General features: G+C 43.9%; 1 protein-coding gene across 32 annotated transcripts in view; it reads right to left on the bottom strand.

Annotated features, from left to right (window-relative positions):
• Positions 1-24,609, bottom strand: part of DLG2 (discs large MAGUK scaffold protein 2) — a 902,142-nt gene that overhangs the window by 245,450 nt on the left and 632,083 nt on the right. For all 32 annotated transcript variants that reach the window (XM_083736268.1, XM_083736240.1, XM_083736269.1 and 29 more), the window contains one exon: positions 15,782-15,832. In XM_083736268.1, coding sequence (XP_083592394.1) covers positions 15,782-15,832 — 51 coding nt within the window. The remainder of the gene's footprint in view (positions 1-15,781; positions 15,833-24,609) is intronic.

Genomic DNA, 24,609 nt, shown 5'->3' with positions numbered 1-24,609 from the left:
ATTACCTAATGGTTTCTTCAAAGAATCGTAGAACTGTAGAGTTGGAAGGGACCCCAAGGGTCATCTAGTCCAACCCCCAGCAATGCAGAAATCTCAGTTAAAGCATCCATGGATGGCCATTCAACCTCTGCTTATAAACCTCCAAAGAAGAAAAATCCACAACCTTCCAAGGGAGTCCATTCCACTGTCAAACAGCTTTTACTGTCAGAAAGCTTTTCCGTATGTTTAGTCAGAATCTCCTTTCTTCTAACTTGAAGCCATTGGTTCGAGTCCTACCCTCCAGAGCAGGAGAAAACAAGCATGCTTCATCTTCCATGTGACAGCCCTTCAGATATTTGAAGATGGCTGTCATATCTCTTCTCAGTCTCCTCTTTTCAGGGCTAAACCTACCCAGTTCCTTCAACCGTAAAAGCAAATCTTAGCACAGAGATAGCGAACCAAAACACAGCTATGGCTCAAACTTTGAACTTCTCCAACTTCTTTGCTGTGTTTAAAAATGCTTGGGGTTTTTTTTAATACAGTGGTACCTCGGGTTACATACGCTTCAGGTTACAGACGCTTCAGGTTACAGACTCGGCTAACCCAGAAATAGTGCTTCAGGATAAGAACTTTGCTTCAGGATGAGAACAGAAATTGAGCTCCGGTGGCACGGCAGCAGCAGGAGGCCCCATTAGCTAAAGTGGTGCTTCAGGTTAAGAACAGTTTCATGTTAAGAATGGACCTCCAGAACGAATTAAGTACTTAACCCGAGCTACTACTGTACAATGTGTGCAAAAAGCATATATTCATGAAAATGTAACTGATTACAGTGGACGCTCGGGTTGTGAACGTGATCCATGTGGGATGAACGTTTGCAACCCACAGTGTTCGCAACCCACATCTGCGCGTCTGCTCGCAAGCGGGTTGCGACTTGGCGCTTCTGTGCATGCGCGACCACTGAAACCCAGAAGTAACCCGTTCCGGTACTTCTGCATTTCAGCAGTCCGTAACCCAAAACAACAACAACCCCCCCCTGTAACCTGAAGCGTCTGTAACCCGAGGTATGACTGTATATTGGGAAGAACAACCTTGCAATGAACTAAACTTAAGGCTATAAAAAGTGGAAACTTGAGAGGTACTGAAATTTGTCCATCCCTATTGCTGTCCATGCATCAAGCGGAGGTGGGATGTCTGAAAAGAAAAAGCTGCTGTATCTGAATAGGTTCTTCCTGCGATTTGGAACCCTGCACAATCAGCTAGGCAGGTCTTGATTGTATGCTCTTCAGGCTCCAAGGAACACTTATATAAGCCAATTAGGACTCATTTCGTGCTATATTCTGGCCCCCATCCTGCAATGTTCTTTGGAAGCTGAATGTGCACTCAGCAGCCCTCCCTGGCTCATAATTAGTACCAGTTAAACTTTTTAGAGTGCTCAGCACCTTGAGAGATCAAACTGCACCTCCCCAAGGTATACCAAACAGGCACTAGATATACCTACCTGCTGGTAGTTAAAGCACATTGCCCATCAGCTCAGCACAATCTTTAGGGTGGTAGGGGCATATTCTGGGCTGGGTTTTGTCTATGTTTAAAAAGTTCATCTTAAGTAAGTGTGCCTAGGGTTGCAGTTTAAGAAGAAGCATTCTTCCATTGTATGAGAGAAGAGAGAAGGACACTTAAGAGGGTAGTGATCATGCAGGTTTTATCAGATGAACGTAAGAAGAATCTGCTAGCTGTTGCTAGCCTTTCCTCTATGAATTTCCAAGTTGGTGGCCGTCACTGCCTGCCAGTACTCACATTAAAAATAATTACATTTTTTCTTCTTCTTTTTTTAAAAAAACCCTGCTGCCTAAAAGTGGGCAACATTTTAGTTGATTAAGGCTTGATTTTAAGTGATTAATCTAACTTAGAGGTGCCCTAGTTGTCCCAGGCAGCATGGCAAATGGTCATCATCCCTGAAAGGAAGCCTCACTGAACCCAATGGCCCTTACTTCTGAGTAAATGAGCATAGGATTGCACAGTCATTCCTATTAGCTCTTCCACGCTAATCATACATCTGATGGCAACGATCCTTTAGATGGTGACCTCTATTTTTATGCTTATGCCGTGAAGCACCATTTACATGAATGGTGTCGTAAAGCTCAATAATTTCTCTCTCTAAATTAAACATTTAAATAGCCTAGAATCACCCTCTTGTTCAGGGGTGAAGTGAGAGTGATTAATACTTTGCCTCTCTAAACCAGGAATTAGCTGTACACCTGCAACTGTAAAATTGCAAGCAACCAAGCAGTGTGGAAAAAAGTAGGGCAGGCAATCAGTTGAAGGTAATCTCCTGGTACATTTGCAGTTGCAGCTGAGTGTCTTTGTGGCTGGTAGCAGAGAAATGAAGTATCAGCTGGATCCACTGCTAATTTCTTACCACTGAATAGTATTCAAAAGGTCCATGGAATACTTTCCCTTAAAGGTCTGGGAAATATGCACAATCAGCAGATGAGTCATTTTCTTTTGTAACTTAATTTCATACATGTGTCCATCTCTCGTTATCTAACAATACAATCCTATATGGGTCTTTTATATACCCATCATTTCTGTAGGGTAAGTATGAATAACATTGCACTTATTTTGTTGCTCAGTTGTTTAGTCGTGTCTGACTCTTTGTGACCCCATGGACCAGAGCACGCCAGGCACTCCTGTCTTCCACTGCCTTCCGCAGTTTGGTCAAACTCATGCTGGTAGCTTCAAGAACACTGTCCAACCATCTCGCCCTCTGTCGTCCCCTTCTCCTTGTGCCCTCCATCTTTCCCAACATCAGGGTCTTTTCCAGGGAGTCTTCTCTTCTCATGAGGTGGCCAAAGTCTTGGATCTTCAGGATCTGTCCTTCCAGTGAGCACTCAGGGCTGATTTCCTTCAGAATGGAGAGGTTTGATCTTCTTGCAGTCCATGGGACTCTCAAGAGTCTCCTCCAACACCATAATTCAAAAGCATCAATTCTTTGGCGATCAGCCTTCTTTATGGTCCAGGATTTTATTACCATACTATGATTTTGTCATCACCACATACTCAACTTAAAACAAACCTGTTTTTCCAGATACCTCTGCTACAGAATTAGGGTAAACAGATGTTGGCATCTATAGCAGATCTACCTGTGGATTTACTAGCCTACTGTTTCCATTCACCAATGATGGCAATATAAAAGGTTTATTAAACATTAAACGCACAGTCACAACATTAAACCACTGTGAAGTTCCATGCCAAGAACAAAATAAATACTTATGTGCTGTACTCAGAAAGATAGCTGCACTGCTGGAGAAAGCAGAAATCACTAAAAAAACCAAACCAACAGTGGATCCAGACTTGAGGAGCAGAACTGTGGAAAATGGAAATTGAAGCACTGCTAAGTATAGCAAGAGAACAGTCAAGATAGATGAGTGCATTTTACGAGGTCATTTTCATTTGTACTACTGGCTATCTGTTAAAACTGTTTAAAAACAGTTTCTCTCCACTCCCACAAAAACATTGTTTTCTACATGGGTGCTATTTCTTCAAATCTGCATCTTTGTGCACTCGTAATTATGTACTTTTTATCTTTCAATGAAGAACATATATAGAATCATAGAATTGTAGAGTTGGAAAGAATCCTAAGAGTCATCTACTCCAGTGCAATGCAGGAATTTAAGCTAAAGCATCCATGACAGATGGCCATCCAACCTCTGCTTAAAAACCTACAAGGAAGGGGAGACCACAACCTCCCGAGGGTGACTGTTCCCGTCTCAAACAGCTCTTACTGTCAGAAAGTTTTTCCTGATGTTTAGTCAGAATCTCCTTTCTTGCAATTTGAAGCATTTGGATCAAGCCCCACCCACCAAAGCAGGAGAAAACAAGCTTGTACTGTCTTTTATGTGACAGCCCTTAAGATTTTGGAAGATGGCTATCATATCTCCTCTTAGTCTCCTCTTTTCCAGGCTAAACATACCCAGCTCCTTCAACCGTTCCTCAGAAGGCTTGTTTTCCAGACCCTCCTCTGCACATGTTCCAACTTGTCAACATCCTTCTTAAATGGTGGTGCCCAGGATGGTAAAGGACCCCTGACAGTTAAGTCTAGTCGCAAACAACTCTGGGGTTGCGGCACTAATCTCACTTTACTGGCCGAGGGAGCCGCCGTTTGTCCGCAGACAGTTTTTCTGGGTCATGTGGCCAGCATGACAAATCCGCTTCTGGGGAAACCAGACTAGTGCACAAAAACGCCATTTACCTTCCCGCCGGAGTGGTACCTATTTATCTACTTGCACTTTGACATGCTTTTGAACTGCTAGGTTGGCAGCAGCAGGGACAGATCAACGGGAGCTCACGCCGTCGCGGGGATTTGAACTGCCAACTTCCAATCGGCAAGCCCAAGGCTCAGTGGTTTAGACCACAGTGCCACCCGCATCCCATGCCCAGAATGTTATATAGGTATTAAAACATCTTCACAAAAACCATTCACATTGCTGCCTTACAAAAATATCTGGTAAAAACCTACACTGTTTTAGTCTGTTATTGACTCCACACTTAATTCTTACACTTCCCAATCTGCACAGTACAGAAAACCTCCTGGCCCATTGAGTAAGCATGTAAGGGGAGCCCTACAGCAGCAAATCAACAGCCCATCTAGTACAGCACCATTAAATGGTTGTACAGCGGAGGCAGCAAGGGAATAAAGAAATCCTACTACTGCAATGCACTCTCCATGGGGCTACCTTTGAAGGTGACCCAGAAACTACAACTAATCCAGAATGTGGTAGCTAGACTGGTGACCAGAAGCGGCCACTGAGACCATATAATACTGGTCCTGAAAGACCTACATTGACTCCCAGTACGTTTCCGAGAACAATTCAAAGTGTTGGTGCTCACTTTTGAAGCCCTAAATGGCCTTGGTCCTGTATACCTGAAGGAGCGTCTCCACCCCCATCATTCTGCCCGGACACTGAGGTCCAGCGCCAAAGGCCTTCTGGTGGTTCCCTCACTGTGAGAAGTGAGGTTACAGGGAACCAGGCAGAGGGCCTTTTCGGTAGTAGCGCCCTCCCTTCAGATGTCAAGGAAATAAACAACTACCAGTATATGACTTTTAGAAGACATCTGAAGGCAGCCCTGTTTAGGGAAGTTTTTAATGTCTGATCTTTTCAATATCCTGTTGGAAGCCACCCAGAGTGGCTCGGGAGGCCCGGCCAGAAGGCTGGGGTATAAGTAATAAATTATTATTATTATTATTATTATTATTATTATTATTATTATCATCATCATCATCATCATCACCATCATTATCATCATCCACTCAGTTCCAATGGTAAAGACCAAAGGAAAAGGAGTGACTAGGTTAGCTGCCCCCCACCTCCCTCCCCGCTCAGAGTGTGAAGTTTCACTCCCTTCTCCATGCCCTTGAGAAAGAATTTGTGTATTCAGCTGCCAATTCCCCACCCCAGCAAAAAGCAAATGGGAGAAAATTAGATATAAAAGAAGTTTTGGGATAATTGCGCGCAGCAGCAGAACCAACAATATCTGCTTCGGTAATCGTAACCTGGAAAATTACCGCAGCATCTTTAATTGTAACCTTTAAATCTCCCAGGCTCTTTGCAGAGCGTTCTCAGAAAAGCCCCAAAAGCATCAAGGAAAAAGGACAGAGCCGCTTACGCCAATTAGCATCTGCGTTACCAGCTACTTTTGATAATTGCAACTAATGTGGGGTTTCTGAGGGAGGAGGGGGAAAGGGAAGAAAAGAGCTTGAGAACTCTGAAAGTGACTGAATCAGCCGCAGCTCCCACAGATGTGCCCAGGTCTGAAATGCCAAAAGTAAAAGGCAGTTCCAAAAGCCATCTGTCGAAGGTTCTGTCAAGATCCACCCAGCTGGTGCTTAGCAAATCCATGCGGGGGGGGGGGGAGTAAGTTTTCAGATACTAGATGATAATATTTAAGGGAGGGTGATGCTAATAAGGCAAGATATTGAGCCTAATGGGAAGGGTAGGAGCAACTTCAGATCCTAGATGCCAGGGTGGGTCTCAAACTGGGACTTTAAGCAGCGAGGATCTTGCTGACGGCAGGAGTACATTTTTTGTGCTTTGAGTGCTGAACTGCATTTTTCAGAGGTGCCATCTAGGCCTGACTACCTGAACTTTGAACTTAGCTAGCTGACCCTGAGAACCGATCTAATTCCACCAGGCCTAACTGAAGTTACTGCAACTTGCTTTGTTGTGAAAGGACCCCTGACAGGCTTAGATCCAGCTCCTTTCCTTCAGACTGTCACCTTGGAACTAACACACCTACCTGCTGTGACCTTGGGGGCAGATTCTTCTTCTTCAGGGGACGAGGCCAGGGAGTTACAGGGGCAGGGGCTGCCCCAGAAGCACTTTAAGTACTTTTGCAAGAAGAGTCCAGTAGCCTTGTTACCTCCTCTGACTCTGAGGACTTTATCTTACAAGTCCCAGTTCAACCAGAGTCTCCCCAGCTCCATTGATGCACAGTCTACAGGAGAAAGTTTGATCCCTTTAAATCAAGAGGCAATAGATCAGTGGTAGAACACCTGCCTTGCATGCAGAAGGTCTCAGGTTCAGTCCCTAGGTAGAGGTGGGACTATTCCTGCATTGCAGGGAGTTGGACTAGATGTTCCTTGGGATCCCTTCCAAGTTTACAATTCCATAAAAGTGGAGTTACATACAGAACAGAGCTATTTGTTGTTGCTGTTTAGTCGTTTAGTTGTGTCCGACTCTTCGTGACCCCATGGACCAGAGCACGCCAGGCACTCCTATCTTCCACTGCCTCCCACAGTTTGGTCAGACCCATGTTTGTAGCTTCGAGAACACTGTCCAACCATCTTGTCCTCTGTTGCCCCCTTCTCCTTGTGCCCTCCATCTTTCCCAACATCAGGTTCTTTTCCAGGGAGTCTTCTCTTCTCATGAGGTGGCCAAAGTATTGGAGCCTCAGCTTCACGATCTGTCCTTCCAATGAGCACTGAGGGCTGATTTCCTTCAGAATGGAGAGGTTTGATCTTCTTGCAGTCCATGGGACTTTGCTAGCAAGGTGATGTCTAGGTTTGCCATCGCCTTTCTCCCAAGGAGCAGGCGTCTTTTAATTTCGTGACTGCTGTCACCATCTGCAGTGATCATGGAGCCCAAGAAAGTAAAATCTCTCACTGCCTCCATTTCTTCCCCTTCTATTTACCAGGAGGTGATGGGCCCAGTGGCCATGATCTTCGTTTTTTTGATGTTGAGCTTCAGACCATATTTTGCGCTCTCCTCTTTCACCCTCATTAAAAGGTTCTTTAATTCTTCCTCACTTTCTGCCATCAAGGTTGTGTCATCTGCATATCTGAGGTTGTTGATATTTCGTCCGGCAATCTTAATTCCGGCTTGGGATTCATCCAGCCCAGCCTTTCGCATGATGAATTCTGCATATAAGTTAAATAAGCAGGGAGACAATATACAGCCTTGCCGTACTCCTTTCCCAATTTTGAACCAATCAGTTGTTCCATATCCAGTTCTAACTGTAGCTTCTTGTCCCACATAGAGATTTCTCAGGAGACAGATGAGGTGATCAGGCACTCCCATTTCTTTAACAGAGCTATAGGTCCACTCAAAGTCTTAATCTGAGCCCAACAGCTACTTCTGAAGCAACATCTGAGCTCAGCTTTCATGCAGTCCTCAGTGTGAGTCCTCCATGGAGCTGTCCAGGGTACTGTCATCTCAGCTGAGGCCAGTGCTCACATCAGAACACAGCCCTGGACTGCAATACTTATTGGGTCTAAATTTTGGAGGGCCCTGATCAAGTTGCCTTCTGTGCTCTGTTGATAGTCATTGCTCCCCCTTACTGCAAGTAATTTGGTTACTTGTTTGCAGGTGGTGGACAAATATAGAAGCGGTGCTGAGCAAAGATCTGGGCCACATGCCCAAACCAGCCAACCCCACATTGTTACCTGTATTTTTAAATTTCAAAATACGTCATCAAAAGCTTCTGAAGCAGTATACAAATTATGAGGTTTGGGGACAGGCGTGGCATAATTAGGGTGCCAGTGAGTTACAGTGTGTAGTGTGAAGCTCTGCTCATTTGCAGATGACACCAAACTTGAAGGTGTAGCTAATACTGCTGAAGACAGAAACAGGATTCAAGATGACCTGAACAGATTGGAGAACTGGACCCAAACCAACAAAATGAATTTCAGTAGGGACAAAGATAAGGTTCTGCACAAATATAAAATTAACCTAGCCTGCCAGCAGTACATGTGAAAAGGATCTAGGGGTCTTAGTAGACCACAAGCTTAATGTAAGTCAACAGTATGATGCAGCAGCAAAAAAGGCTAATGCTATTCTTGGCTGTGTCAACCGCAGTATAGTGTCCCAATCAACGGAAGTAATAGTCCCACTCTATTCTGCCCTGGTCAGACAATACATGGAGTACTGTGTCTAGTTCTGGGCAACACAATTTAGCAAGGATATTGACAAGCTGGAACATGTGCAGAGTAGGGCAACCAAGATAATCAGGGGTCTGGAAACCAAGCTTCATCCAGTGTCTGGGAAACAAATGGGGAGAATGCTGTTGCCCTCAGCTCCTGCTTTTTGGCTTCCCATGGTTGACCACTGTGAGAGGATGCTGGACTAGATTGTCCTTGGGTCTGATCCAGCAGAGCTTAGGTTTGGGGAAATAGTGCATGATGTAATGAAGTAAGGCAAAGTCTAGGTTGAGGCAAAGGAAGTATTTAAAGATTAATTAGTACCTTGGACAGCTCAGGCTGGAGACATAGTAAGAACAGAACTTGAATGTTGTTTCAGCAACCGCCAACTTCTCCATCATCTCAAGCCCACGGAGGCAGAGAAGGGTAGCAGGAGAGCCCCTTTGGGCTACACATAATGGTCTCCTCTTACACTAGTTCTTCTGAAGTAGTAGAGACACCTGTGGCTGATCCCAAAGGCAATTCCCTCTCCCACTTTATATCTCCAGCTTCAGAGCCAGAAGATGGAAAGTGTGACCCAGGGTGATGATAATATGAGACTTTATTTTTTCCAAGAATATACAAGCTCTTTAAAAGACACACAGGCTCCACATACTTATGAAAGTTTTTCATTAGGCCAATGCATCTGTTTCTTAAAGGCTAGCAACAGTGTCATCATCACAAAGGATAATGTGCAATGGTCATAGGCATTTCTGGCTATGAATTATTTGGGCATTTCTAGTTGTTCTTCGTTAATTGGAGCATTAAAAAGTCACTGAGCAGCACACATGCCTCCCAGGGAAATATTTTTGAATGCCACATTATTTTTAATAGATGTGTAAAGTTATCAATTTACGTAGTAAGAAGGCCAGCATGATTTGTGTCAACAGTTGCAGCTTGACCTACCACAGATAATTGATTATGCAGGTTATAATCCCCACCATTAAATTTTGCATGATGCTTGATAAGCATTCGCTCACACCCTTCTATTACTTAGCTGAAAAGCACAGTGGTTAGAAGCAAGGGAGAGAATATCACTTGTACAATTCTGGGGTCTGGAGAGAGGCATTGCTGTGAGTAGCTGTCAGTAGAAAAGCAACTATATCTCGTAGTAAATGAAGGATCACAAAAGATCCTTTTGCACTGAGGAGGAAAGTCTTCCCCAATCACAGGTATATTGTGGTCAAAAGACCGAAGAACCATCCCATATGGAGCTGGACTATATTTAAAGCCTATATTTCTGACATATCCGGATTTCTTGTCCAAATGCAAGCATCAGTTGCTCTGTGCCTTATGTGGGAAGCTTTTTCACCCTTAGGGCATTTGGGCCTCATGCCTGATGTTCCCCATACTTTATGCTATGATCTTCAGAAATGTCAAGGTTGGATGAGCAACCACAAAGTCTCAATTCAGAAATTTCAGGCAGCAGGACCTCAGTTTGCATGGTGGAAGAGAATTGTGAATTTCTTCCCATGCCCATGCAGATAACATATTTGGTGAATCAGTTGCTTCATGTGAATGTCCAATCAAAGAGAAATCGGATTTGCATGATTCTTTGCACTAAATTTGTTTGGGGTTTTTTCTAACGGGGGTGGGGGGTGGGTGTTAATATGAACTGCCCCTCCATGCCTGAGTTTGATCTGTAATGCTTGGGGAAAATGTGGAAGAGACTCACCCACCAAACACTAGAGAAACCTCTGGGCTGGCTCCTTGCACCCTTCACTTTTCTCTCCTAGGACAAGTCATGACTAGCATTATAGTCAAGTTTCTTCAAGGACCTAGTATGGCTTCAAAGGTAGAGGTGCTTCAGAAGTACATATTTCAGGATTGTGGGATTCAAGAAGCATTTCAGCTGTCACACATGTTATTCTTCATGCTGGCAAATAAGTTTTCCACTTATTCAGAGGAGCTGAAATGTACAATTCATTCCATTCCTATTTAATACCTCTGTATTCTACCTTTCTGCCTTTTAAAAAGGCAGCCACAGTGACCATAAAATCTTTAGAATACAAAACCATAATTGGGTAATCCAACATAAAACCAGAACAGAATAATAAACCACAGCACTATTTTTTTTAAATAAATATTCACACGCTCCTTGATAGTTTTTGGGAAGAGGAATGCTTTGACCTCTTTCCTTAAGGAAATGAGGGCAAATGCCAGATGGAACTCTCTGACGAGGTTCCATAATCTGAGGGACACCACTAAAAAGGCTCTATTTCTGTTGTTTACCAATGTGGCGACAGAAGAAGTTGGAACATGAAGTAGGTCCCTCAGTTGATGACTGAATCCAGCCTTCATTCGGATGTTTCTGACTACAAGTATTATCAGCCACAGCCTACCACTGTCACACAGATGGAAGTTGTAGTCCAAAACATCTGAAGAGCACCCAGTTGGGGAAGGCTGACCTGAACAATGAAGCAGGTTCATAATGTGTGTGAATTTATTCTGTTTGTTTCTGTAAATGAGTTAGCCTGAGAGCTCTCTCTCTCTCTCTCTCTCTCTCTCTCTCTCTCTCTCTCTCTTTCCTTGGACTTTATGCACCAGCAATGAAAGAAATCAGTGTTATAAATCTATACGAACATTATTGACTTTTGCCTAAGTATCTAATAATCTTTCTGTTCCATTGAAGATTTCTGGTAAATGTCACAGAGATAAATAAACACATGATGACATTGCCCAATCTTGCGTTGCCTGGATTGTTCATCCCCTCTGAGTCCTGTGAAGTATTCCAGATTAGCAAAGAAATATGCATAATTTCCGCTCCTGGGTAGCTGTAAATGTTATCACTTTGATGTAATTGATTATCGGTTGCTTTATTCCTTCTGGGGTTTTTTCTTCCTCTATTACACAAAAGCCACCCCTCCTTTTCTGGGTTAGTTAGCAAGCTGCATCCTGTCTTAGTTGTATAAGAGCAAAGCTACACACACGGAATATATTTTTTCCCACACCAGGAAACCAGACGCAGCTTTCATAATTTGATTTTTTTGTGTGCTCCTCCTTTGTCTTGGGCCAAAATATAGTTATGGCTCCCATCAGAACTAGAGTTTTCCCATTCTGGAAGGTAGTTTTCCCCTGTGCTGTTGGCTTGGGGCTGTCGCTCTCAACCAGGAACACAAGAAGTGTTTGGGGGAAAGGAAGGTGCCAACCAGGAACACAAGAAGTGTTTGGGGGAAAGGAAGGTGCCATTATCCACATGATAATCTCAGTGGCGAGTTCAAGAAAGAAGCTACGTCTATATTCCATTCTAATTTCCATCGGCCCTAGGAACTGAGATAAGCAGAAGCAGCCTGTAATTTGGACTGAGTTTATTAGAAACAATGTAAAGTGTGCCTGATCTCTGAAGGCTCAGATGGATGGGCTAGAGTTTGTCCCAGTGCCAGATTCCATAATCATAGAATTGTGGAATTTTAGAGTTGGAAGACACCCAAAGCGTCATCTAGTTCAATACTCAATGCAGGAATCACAGCTAAGGAAACAGCATGGAACATTTACCCAGCTGATGTTAAATGGTAGTCTAATGCCCCTATTAGTGCAGAAATAGTAAAAATGGTACCCTTGGAGGAGCCTTGTTAAAGTCACTGTGCTTGAATGCCATCCTCTGAGGTCCTGGGCTAGACAGTTGAACTAGCTAGGCGTGCTTCCTCAAATACCATTCATAGCATCCATATCCACTACAGCTCCGTAATTTCAGACATTCACCAAATGCCCATGAGATAGTCAATGTTCTCTTGTGATTTCTCTCTCTTAGGCATCCCTTGTAACACACATGCCATCTCTTCCTGTTCTCTTCCACTGAATTTTGACTTTCTTCCACTACCACCCAAGAGACTGTGACGTTTTATCTGATAATGTGCAGAAATAAAGCAGGAGATCTTGGCAGAGTGCTTGGCAGGTGGTAATAAACTGCAATGCCCCCAAGCACTCTTAACCCGTATTCTGTAAAGTAAGCCATAACTCTGATCCAGCCCCAGTAATAAAGGTGCTCTAAAAAAGAATTGCAGTGTGGATTGACTTGCATTATATATTTACACTGCAATGACTTACCCTTTCTATTATTATGGGACAGAATCCACTGTGAGGGACAATCGTCATCATTTATTTGTATGCCTCCTTTCCATAGTCAAACCAAATTTTGTTTCTCGAAAGGGGGAAAGTATCATGGTGGCATAAAGATACTATAGTCAGGAATTGTGCTAAGGAGCAATTCCATCGTCCAAGGAAGAGAATTGACACTGAAGAACCAATGCATGCCTAGTTAGGATGTCTTCCACTCAACAACCATCCATTCATTCGTTATTGCATTTTTCTTTCACCCTTCAGGGTGGCACACATTTTAGCCTCAAAACAACTCTGTGAGTTAGGTTAGGCTGAGATAGGTGACTGGCACAAGGCCACACTGAGAATTTCATGAGCTGAGCAGGGATTTGAGTCTCCCCAGTCTATGAATTTCAGTACCAAACATGCACATGTTGCCTTAGTATTAAAAATATCACCTTCAGCATGTTCGTGAACTACTCCTGTAGCTACTGACAATATGCATCCAATCGATATGTTCATCTTTCTTCTCATTCATGTAGCTTGACATATTGACAGAGTTCAAATGAGAAGGAGACAGATCTACCCACTCTGGAAGAATGGCAGATGAAGGTGATGGACTATATGGGATTGGCAGAAATGACTGGCAGAATCCGAGACCAGGGAGAAGAGTCGGCGGAAGAAGATTGGAAGAAATTCAAAGACTATTTACAGAAATATTGCAAAATTAATGAATGTTAGAATGATGTCGGATAGAAATTAAGTGGTTTCCAGCTGTAATGTTTTAAGAGAATATGGAAAAAAAAGGTCCAGAAGCAGGTTAAAATTTAATGATAAGGATTTGCTGAACTAACAATCTGAATTGGAATACAAAAAAGGGAGGTATGAGGAGGTTTGGGAAATAAGTTAATGGAAAATAAGTAATGGAAACTTTGTGTGTTTTTAATTATTTTTATTTTTGTATTTTTGTTATTTTTTCTTTTTTTCTTTTTGATTTTTATTGTATTAATATTGAAAACTTTAATAAATATCTTTAAAAAACAAACAAACAAATGAGAAGGAGACGTCAGAGGTCAGCATTCCGTTGCTTTGATTTTCTATTTCAAAGCAGCAATTGGCTGAGATTTATCTGCAAAAATAGTTGGGTGCTAGAGGTCCACATATCTTTTGGGAACACACAAGCCAAAAGCAGCCAAGAAGCACAAGGTGTATTTAAACAAAAAACCTGTCAGGGGTCTCATGTGATCCAGCCTGTAGAATCCTGTTCTTAGCTTAGTCTATTAAAGGCTTTTAAGGGAATTTTATTTCACTTCATTGGCTTTACACACATACTCTCTCAAAGGTAGGTGTTTCATACAACTTGGACAATAGCAGCAACAAAACTCTTTAGGTATAGTTTTGCTTTCCTTAATGGTTCTCTTTGAAGAAGCTTTCTTCAGCATACAGAACAAAAATAATGTGGTAACTTGATGGTCAATCCTGTATTATTGTAAGAAAACCATCTATTTTAGTTCTGAACTGAGTGCCCAGAGTCTTCTGGGGTCAAGGTATTTAAACCTGTGCATTCCTCCTTTATTTTATTGATTACACTCATGTTTTAAATCACCCCTTACAATGAAGAAAAGGGAATATGTGGTGCGGTTGCTCTATGTTGCCATGAAAGAGAAGTGCAATGGTGAGTTGAGGTGCCTGGCTTAGAGGACTGCTGCTGAGACACTGTTGCCATCACCGAGCAGGCAGATTGCTTGCTTCTCTATCATGGGAATGTGATGGAAGCCAAGCAGTGGCATAGAATCATAAATTGTAGATGTGGAAGGACCCCAAGGGTCACCTAGTCAAACGCCCAGCAATGCAGGAATCTCAACAAGATCATACATGACAGGTGGCCATCCAATCTCTGCTTAAAAACCTCCAAGGAAGGAGAGTCCACCACCTCCCAAGGGAGTCTACTGTCAAACTGCTGTCAGAAAGTTCTTCTCCTTTCTTGTAATCTGAATCCATTGGTTGGGTACTAGCCTCCGGAGCAGGAGAAAACAAGCTTGCTCCATCCTCCATGTGGCAGCCCTTTAGATATTACTAGATGGCTATCCTATCTCCTCTCAGTCTCCTCTTTTCCAGGCTATATATATACAGCTCCCTCAACCATTCCTCATGACATTCAGGTGCAACACTGCAGGTGGCAGTCATTCATAGCTTTCTCCTCCGTTCATTTGCCTACAAAACAGAAGAATATCTAGAAGGTGGAAAACAGCACAGACTGCACTATTGCCACTGAAAAAGACTCTGAAGTGTCGGGACTCTGACACACATTCAAATGTCTACAGACAATTCAAATGTCTACAGCCATTCCATTCAAATGTCTGCATTCAAATGCCTACAGCCTGCCACACATTCAAATGTCTACAGACAATTGTGCTCATCATGTGGTTATTGCAGGTAAAAGACCCTAAAGCATGGCCTAGCTCCATTGCCATCACAGCTATTTCCTAAACAAGAGTAATGCATGAATAGGGCTTAAATATCACCAGGTCCTTGTATCCATTGTACCCAAGAAAGGAGACATGGAAGGGAAGATCAGCCTTGTCCCAATCAGGCAGCCATACTTGTATACAATTAATCACTTACTTCTCTTACCATCAATCTGATCTCCTTCTCTCCCTTTCCCCACTGCTCCCCTTTTCACGCCTTCTGTCTTTTCGGTTTGTAAGCCAGAGTGTTTATGTACTGCAGCATTCCCCAACCTGGTGTTCTCCAATTGTTGTTGGACTACATATCCCATCAGCCCTAGCCAGCATGGTCAGTGGTCAGGGATAGTGGGAGTTGGAGTCCAATGATAACTGGAAGAAACCATGTTGGGAAAGGCTGATGTGCAGCTTTTGCCACCAGCAGTATATTGACTGATATGAGAAGCTTTGGGAGATAGTATTTGCCCCAAACCAGGATAATAATGAAACATATTCAAGTTTTATAAATAAACATACTGGGAATAAAATCTAAAGCAGAAACTATGTGAGGAAACATTTCATAATACTTAAGGCTACAATATGAGTTGTCAAGTTTTGTTCTTTTATACTTCTAAAAGAATTCTGCAAAAATCTGCAACATAATAGAAGTTCTAACAGCCTAGCAAGATTTTCAGGACTTAAGCTCCATCAGCAGTCATGATGAATGGGATTTTCATATAAATATGTAAAGGGAATTCCACTCCAAATACTTAAATTGAAAATGAAGGATTATATCACAATTAATTGCTTTATTTGTGTTGCTAACAAAGTCATCTGGCCTCTGAAGTGCGAAGAACAATTCACTTACCCTTTCCAATGTAATTTCTTCAAATTCATATTCAATCTCTGTTCCATTGACCTAGAAAATAATGATGATATAAAAGAGAAATCTATTAATACCTGTGAGAGATAAGGAAGGAAATCCCTGCTTTTATACAAGGACAAGTGTTCTTTCAGCTGTGATGAAACACAGTGTTTCCAAATGAAAAACATCGGTAATACTTCTTCAACTGGAATAAATGTGGAATGCCATGCATGGAAGAACTGAATAGTAGTATGCCAAGGAAAAAAAGTGCTCCATTTAAGAGCTGACTGGCAAAGACTTGTAATATTCTGTCGCTCTAACACATAGGAAAAGAAGAGTTTTGCAGGGCTCTCCAGATACCCCTCCCCCCATGTGGTGGGAGGATAAATAAGTTACCAGATTCTTTTGAACAATGTCTTCAAGGAAATATTTTGAGCTTCATTTTAATTTAGATCCTCTTTCATTTATTCCCCCCCCCCAACTGCTTTGGGGAAAAAATGTACCATTTACAACATTGTATCCAACTGAGTTCTTCACATAGTAAGAGGCCCACTGAAATCAGTCAGCATGGCCAAGTGGAGAGCCATTCATTTCAATGGATTTGCTACTTAGAAACAGCCCATTGTGAGTCGAGGACCCGCCACCCACACAGGAGTATAATAAGACACAAAGACACATTGTTTTAGGTTAATGGGCAAAATTAAGCCACAACTTTTATTGGTTACAGCATGTGAGTAGTGTTGGCTTAGGCATTGGATGAAACAGCAATACAAGACTCCACCCCTCTCAGCCAGAAGTCATATCAGGGTTAACAACCTAATGGGAGGAGCTTGTTGATGCAAATACAACTGGAAGCTCCCCCATGACATCACCGGGGTCATAACATGGCCCTAGCCACCAGCAAGGCATTGAACAGGATCCACGACTGCTGGATTCCTTTAATGGAATACCCAAAAGAGGAAGGGTAGATGATGGCTCATACCCAATCCTCCAACACAGCACACATATTCCAATGCCTAACCGCCCACACCAGAAAGTTGTGATGAATTGCTACGAGGTAGGCGAAAAAACCAAGAGGCTGGTGCCAATTTGCCAAATGGATAAAGAAGTCCTACCAGGCCCCTTGGGCAACCAAGGCAACCAACCGAAGTCCATAGCAAGGCAATACGCAAATGAAGCTGACCTAAGAGGGAGGGAGGGCGGGAGATCTGAAGAAAGCAGGAACAGACTGGGAGCTGAGCGCTGCCGCGGCTGTTTAAATGTGGCTAGCCCTGCCCACCAGCCGGCCCTATTGGTCGGCTGGAAGGCTTGGCCATGGCAGCAGAAGCAATCAGGAGCAGGGAGCTGAATACGCCTCCCTGCCCCTGCGGGAAGCTGCTCCCGTTCACAACCCCTGCCCTCTGGGAGGAGGAGAGGCCTTACCATTAGCATGCTACACATACTGGTTCTCATTTAAAAAGAAAGAAACACATGCCCTCTTTTCTCAAAGCATCTTTTACTATGTCATTTCCAACCTTTCCAAAGATATCTCAAGCCAGTTAGCTTCATTCTTACTACCACAGCAACCAAAACCATCCTCAGCTCCCTGCAAGTAGCTCCCCGGCCTGTCACAGGGCTAAGTAAATGAAACATGCCTATACTTCCTTTCCTAACAGTTTGCAAAAGGCAATACAGTGGTACCTTGGGTTACAGACGCTTCAGGTTACAGACGCTTCAGGTTACAGAGCTCGCTAACCTAGAAATAGTACCTCGGGTTAAGAACTTTGCTTCAGGATGAGAACAGACATCGTGCTCCGGCGGTGCGGCAGCAGCAGGAGGCCCCATTAGCCAAAGTGGTGCTTCAGGTTAAGAACAGTTTCAGGTTAATAACGGACCTCCAAAATGAATTAAGTTCTTAACTCGAGGTACCAGCTGCCAAACCATACTATCACAGCACAACACAAGTTGGGAGGAACTACTTTGAGATAAACAGCTTAAGGATGGTGGCCCACACTGAGTAGATATGTGGGGAAATGCTCTCTTTGGCACAGCAGTGAAGCATTAAAACTAATGACACATGGGAACGGGACAAGTTTAGCTGGTTGCCCTTAGAGCTCTCGAGTCTCTTCTTCTGCATAGAGGAGATTACAATATGAGACCCTTCCCCAAAGTGAGGCACCCTTTGCTGACTCAGAATTTGCATAGCATGGTGTGACTCATATCATCTTGCCAACTTCATCTGAAAATAACTATGGGCTGTATCCAACATTCTCTGTCTGCTTAGCGCAGGGGCTCTTGAGCTAGCAGACAGGTGAATTTTAACATTGCGCAGTGGAGAAATCCAATACAACAGTTGAACTGTGGGAAATGAGGCCGGCAATAGATTGCACAGTCTACGGTGCAACACAGTTACTAGCAACCTGCTTATTATGCATTGTTTGGTGCAACAGCATCCCACTTGTGCAAAACCAGTGAAACAAGTATACAATGCTAAGTCTCTTTAAGTTAGCACTACAACGGAGCCCACCCTATGGGTAGTATTCAGTGCCAGTCCTATTTGGATTAGACACAAGTTAATAGATATGGCTAACTTAGGCTCTTTTGAATTATGGTGCTGGAGGAGACTCTTGAAAGTCCCATGGACTGCAAGAAGATCAAACCAATCCAATCTTAATGAAATCAGCCCTGAGTGCTCACTGGAAGGACAGATCCTGAAGCTGAGGCTCTAATACTCTGGCCATCTCATGAGAAGAGAAGACTCCCTGGAAAAGACCCTGATGTTGGGAAAGATTGAGGGCACAAGGAGAAGGGGAGGACAGAGGACGAGATGGTTGGACAGTGTTCTCGAAGCTACCAGCATGTGTTTGACCAAACTGCGGGAGGCAGTGGAAGACAGGAGTGCCTGGCATGCTCTGGTCCATGGGGTCATGAAGAGTCGGACACGACTAAACGATTAAACAACAACAACAGCAACTCAGGCTCATTAATTTCAATGAGTCTACTCTGAGTAGGACTTAGGTGAATACCACCCTATGCTTTGGAAAGGCAACATTTCAGCTATAGGGAGCTTCCAGGAAGGGCACTTGTTATCGAGATCTTCTACTTATTTCCAGTTTTTTTAAAAAAAATATCTTGGTCGAAGTTAGTTGTAGCTTTAGATGCCCACCATTAAATATATCTCCCTGCCATTTAGGATTCCCCCACTCTTTATAGGACAAGTACAGGGAAGCTAGAGGCCAACTGAACCCACCCCCCTTGCCTTCTCTATCTGGCCCCCAGGACTTTCCTTAGGCCACCGCTCCTCCCCCTGCCACACCCCTTGCCAGCTCTGTACTGCACCCTCCTCAAGTGCTTTTTTCTGGCTGGAATGTAACCTTCTTGGTTGCCTAAATTGAGGATGCAGAGATAAGCAGGTGTTGGGGGTATGGAAATCACTGGATTTTGTGTGGCTGGAATGCAGTCTTACTGTGCAAAGGCAAGAGTTACGCCTGGAGCTCCATCCACTTCCCCCCTCTGGCCCTTCTAACCACTGGTGTGCCAGCCCCAGGAAGGTGGCTTTTGGGGTAAAAAAAAGAGTTTCCTGCCACCTGATTTAGGAACTCAGCAGTGTCTCAGTTCCTTAATTACTTACTCTATTTATATACTGCTTTACATCCCACAATCTCTGAAGCGATTTGCAATGAAGTTTGTGAAAGAGCATCTCTCAATTTAAAACCATACAACAATCCAGCCAAAGCACACAACAGAACAGCAGCATTACTGCCCAACAGCCTGAACCAACAGGTTTTCATCTGGTGTCTAAAGGCCAGCAGTGCTGGAGCCAAGAGGATTTCAAAGGGAACAGGGTTCTAGAGTCAGGGTGCCACCACAAAAAAGGCCTGGTTGTGTGTCACGGCCAATCATGTAGTTCCTGGCAGAGGAATATTAAGAAGGGCCTCTCTAAAGGTCCTCAATTCATAGGCAGCCACATACAAGGAGAGAGCTCCTCCCCAAGTACAGTCATACCTCAGCTCCCAAACACCTTGGGAGTTGAGCGTTCCAGCTCTCAAACAATTAAAAAACCAGAAGTGAGTGTTCCAGTTTTTGAACGTTCTTTTGGAAGCTGAATGTCTGACAGGGCTTCTTCGGCTTCTGATTGGCTGCAGCAGCTTCCTGCAGCCAATCAGAAGCAGTGCTTTGGTTTGGGAAGTTGAACGGACTTCCAGAACAGATTCTGTTCAACTTCCGAGGTATGACTGTATTTAGCTCTTAGGTCATTCAGGGATTTCCGTGCAATTTGTAAAACCTTGAATTCAGACCAGAAATGAATTGACATATGGATATGTCTCTGCCACAGGTAATTTGCCCCCCTCAAGAACAAGCCACAGTTCATCTCTTGAAGTTTCCCACACATTTGCAGGGTCTTGTATGCATTGGGGAAGGGGGTCCTTTCAGAAGGGCCCCAGCTTACAAACCTCATTTGTGCACAAATCACACCATGGAGTCCTTTGGACCTAAGCCAACCACTTTAATATCCAGCTTAGATTTTTATCCAACAGGAATGAATCAATCTCTCTTTTTTAAAGAAAAGAAAAGATCCAAAAGCCTCCATTAAGAATTGCTGCTTCCATCTAAGCGACCAAGAAAAACAAATAAATCATAGCGAGGAAAGGAAAGGTACACAAATGTATTCAGCAACATGCTGTTCTCATTTCCTCCTACTGAGATGCCTAATATTTGCTCTTTTCACCTGCCTCGATTTGCAAAGCACAGTACAAATTGTTAAACATTTTTTTAAAAAAAACAGAACATTCGTACAACAACCTTCTGGTTTTGTAAACTCTTAAAGCATGAATATTAAGCAGTACGCAAGTATTCTGAGGTTACCTTGCTTTCTTGCCTTATGGTAATCTACATTACCATATTTTTTACTGTCTTTTCCAGTACAATTTTACCATTTTACTGTCTTCTCCAGCCTAAGACAACCCTTCTGCCTGTTCCAGGACCACTGTGTTTATTTTAGATCATTGTGGCAGGTGGAAAGTCAAACCTAGATCTCTCTAGCTAACAAACGCCACTCCGTAAGGCTTTTCTTTGCTTCACTGCGTAGAGTCAGGTTGCCTTTGCATTATTATTAATGCAGCAAAAACGAGCGAGGAAAGAATAGCAGAAGGAATTTCTTTTAGGAAACCATCTGGGGTGGGGGGGAAGGTGTATGATGATTATCCAAACTGGTCTTCAAATGAACATGAGATCTAACCATAGGTATGGGCTGAGATTTAGAAGTAACCACGTTAGAGCCCCCTGGGAGCTAAGACCAATGGGAGTTCCAAGGCATCTCTTTGCTGTGGACAGAGCTAGAGGCAGTATTTTAAATAATAATAATAACAACAACATTGCTGCAGGGGAGGATAGAAGGTTCCAGCTGATGGAACATTAGAAGCTGCATTATAATGAGCCAAACCGTTGGTCCACCTAGCTCAGTATTGTCTACACCGATCGGCAGAGGCTGTGTTGGGTTTCAGGCAAGGGACCATTCCAGCCCTACCTGGAGTTGCCAGAGATCAAACCTTCTGTGGCCTTCTGCATTCCAAACTTCCCAGCTCCCAAACAACTAAAAGTCTGGTAGTTGTTCTTTTTGACATCTGGTGGGAGGGGGTTCCACAGGGCGGGTGCCACTACCGAGAAGGTCCTCTGCCTGGTTCCCTGTAACTTGGCTTCTTGCAGTGAGGGAACCGCCAGAAGGCCCTCGGAGCTGGACCTCAGTGTCCGGGCAGAATGATGGGGGTGGAGACACTCCTTCAGATATACTGCACCGAGGCCGTTTTGGGCGCTCAAGTACAGCTCCTGAGTCATGTGGCCAGCATGACTGGCAAACCAGAGCAGCGCACGGAAACGCCATTTACCTTCCCGCCGGAACGGTACCTATTTACCTACTTGCACTTTGATGTGCTTTTGAACTGCTAGGTTGGCAGGATCAGGGACCGAGCAACAGGAGCTCACCCTGTTGTGGGGATTTGAACCGTCAAGCTTCTGATCAGCAAGTCCTAGGCTCTGTGGTGTAACCCACAGCGCCACCTACACCAAATGGTGCAGTCAAATGGTGAACCCAGATATTTCAGGGAAACTTCTCCTGTCTTCCCACCTGTCCCACAAAAGCAATCAAAAATATTTTGTTTTATTTTTGCCAGGCAGCCAAAAACATGAAGAGGGATTTTGGTCCACCATTACTTTAGATAATGACTTGTGCCCAGAGAGATGACCTTTCTGGTGGTGGCACCCCACTTGTGTGATGCTTTCCTCTAGCGAGGCTCGCTCAGTGCTTCCATTTTTGGTATTCTCAGTGCCTGGCAAAGATGTGTATTCTTTAAATGCACCTAGGTGACTTTAAGGGACGCAGGTGGCGCTGTGGGTTAAACCACAGAGCCTAGGACTTGCTGATCAGAAGGTCAGTGGTTCGAATCCCTGTGATGGGGTGAGCTCCTGTTGTTCGGTCCCTGCTCCCGTCAACCTAGCAGTTCGAAAGCATGTCAAAGTGCAAGCAGATAAATAGTTACTGCTGCGGTGGGAAGGTAAACGGCATTTCCGTGCGCTGCTCTAGTTCGCTAGAAGCGGCTTAGTCATGCTGGCCACATGACCCGGAAGCTGTATGCCAGCTCCCTCAGCCAATAAAGCGAGATGAGCGGTGCAACCCCAGAGTCAGCCACGACTGGACCTGATGGTCAGGGGTACCTTTACCTTTAGGCAACTTTAAGTTTTAGTTGCTTTTCAGCTGCTGCCATTATGACTGAGGGATGTATATTTCTGAAATAAAACTAAGCTTCTGATGCATCATTGTATCTGCTGTTTTAAAAAAAGCAACAACCTCCTTGCATACCTTCGTGAAAGGCTCTATGAACAGTATTATGAAAATATACTTTTTATGTGAAAGGAGGTGAAAGAGTGCCATCACTAGCTGCTGCCTATTGGGACTGGCAGAGTGGCAGGCAGGGAGGCTGACTGGAGCTGGAGCTAAACCTAATTCTAGTTTGCCTCCATCCTCTTCCCTGCAGTGGTCCAGAATGGCAACAGCGAAGCTAAGGCGGTGGCAGCTGACAGCCAGTTCCCACACCCTGGACTTGATGTTAAGTAATAAGATAGATAAGCTGGGGCTGGCTGCAGGCAGACTCAAGTTGGTGGGGGGCAGCGCCCCATTCACCTCCAGCTCAAGAGCGTGTTGATGACTGTTGCTGGCAGAAAACTGCAGAGTTCAAGGCTTCGCCGTGAGGCCACATACAGATTTCTAGCCATTAATCCTTCATTATCGGGTGGAGTATATTAAAGTAGGGTGAAAACAAACAATTGCATTTCATTCCGGGTTTAACATTCTCCGCTGTCTCCACAAAGCATAAAAACTACCTTACGGAAGCTGTCTGGGATCACGTTTACCTTCCAATCAAGTCAATCTTCTGTAGAAAATTATCGGATCAAGTATTCATGAGACAAAGTTAATTTGCACTACCCACAGAGAGATTCGTTTCTCCTAGCTGGTTGTGAGATGACAGACGTGCCTTGTTTGATGGAGTGCAGATTACAATTCGAGCCGGATGCCAGGTGTTTTTCATTAGCTCGATGCACTATGGTCAATGAATCCCTCTATAATGCAAAATACGGCCAGAGAGAGAGAAGAATCTAAACTGCAATCCAGGTTTGGCCAATGCAGAGGCAAAAATCTATATAAGTCATCTGATGTACGCATATTTTAATTGGGGGTGAATGGATCAGGCCAATGGGTGCTCTTTCACCAGGCCATAGCCCTCTGAAAGAGAATGTCAAGCATTTTTTAGTAATATGCCCCTAATCTCAAAGCCACGTTATTTCCTGTCCCCACACATGTGGATTCACAAAAGTTTGTGGAGGCATAATGGTCAATTTTCTGTTCTCTGGCCTATCTGGTATCTGTATCACTTGTTGTTGTTGTTTAGTCGTTTAGTCGTGTCTGACTCTACGTGACCCCATGGACCAGAGTACGCCAGGCACTTCTGTCTTCCACTGCCTCCCGCAGTTTGGTCAGACTCATGTTTGTAGCTTCGAAGACACTATCCAACCATCTCGTCCTCTGTCGTCCCCTTCTCCTTGTGCCCTCCATCTTTCCCAACATCAGGGTCTTTTCCAGGGAGTCCTCTCTTCTCATGAGGTGGCCAAAGTATTGGAGCCTCAGCTTCTGCATCACTTAGCCAGAGGCAAGTCAAGCAAATGGTGTAACAATGGCTTTTTCCCCAGCCAGAACTCAGCACCTCTTAGGGAGGCGCCACTGCTATTCTAAGAGAACGAGGGAGGCATTCATTGTGAGCTCCAGCACCTATTTTTCTAGAAAAATAGCACTGGGTATAAGCACACCACATGGTCTTCTGCTAGCTGGACTGAGACACTGGGGAGAAACTCCTGTGTTTCCTGAGCAAAATACAATATAGGAGGCAGGGAGGCTACATTTAGCATGGGCAGATGATGGAATCCCGTGCAAAATAAATTCCAATACTCATATGAGCAACAACAACATGGAGATGATACAGGCTATTGCAGCCTTTGACTATGAACTAACTGCTAGAGGATAATTCATTTTCTGCCATTCAAGCTGCCCATCAAATGTATTCCCACAATTTACTCTCAGCGAGCTAAAGCTCCTCTCAAGTCAGTGAACCCAGAAACGAGGCTAATTAACTAGTCCTTTTATGATTTGCAGCAACCCTCCACTATAAAGAACTGCCGATCATATGAAAGGGGCCCTGTCCTTTCGCCATTTCAAATGAAAGGACAAATTCACAATTGGCCAGACGGTGCAATATTGAAAAAGGTTTGCAGACACTACTCAATGTCAAACAGCGGCCAACTTT

This window comes from Podarcis gaigeae (assembly GCF_964106915.1).
Source record: "Podarcis gaigeae genome assembly, chromosome: 4".
Taxonomy (NCBI): Eukaryota; Metazoa; Chordata; class Lepidosauria; order Squamata; family Lacertidae; genus Podarcis; species Podarcis gaigeae.
This window is presented reverse-complemented; position numbering and strand designations above follow the sequence as displayed.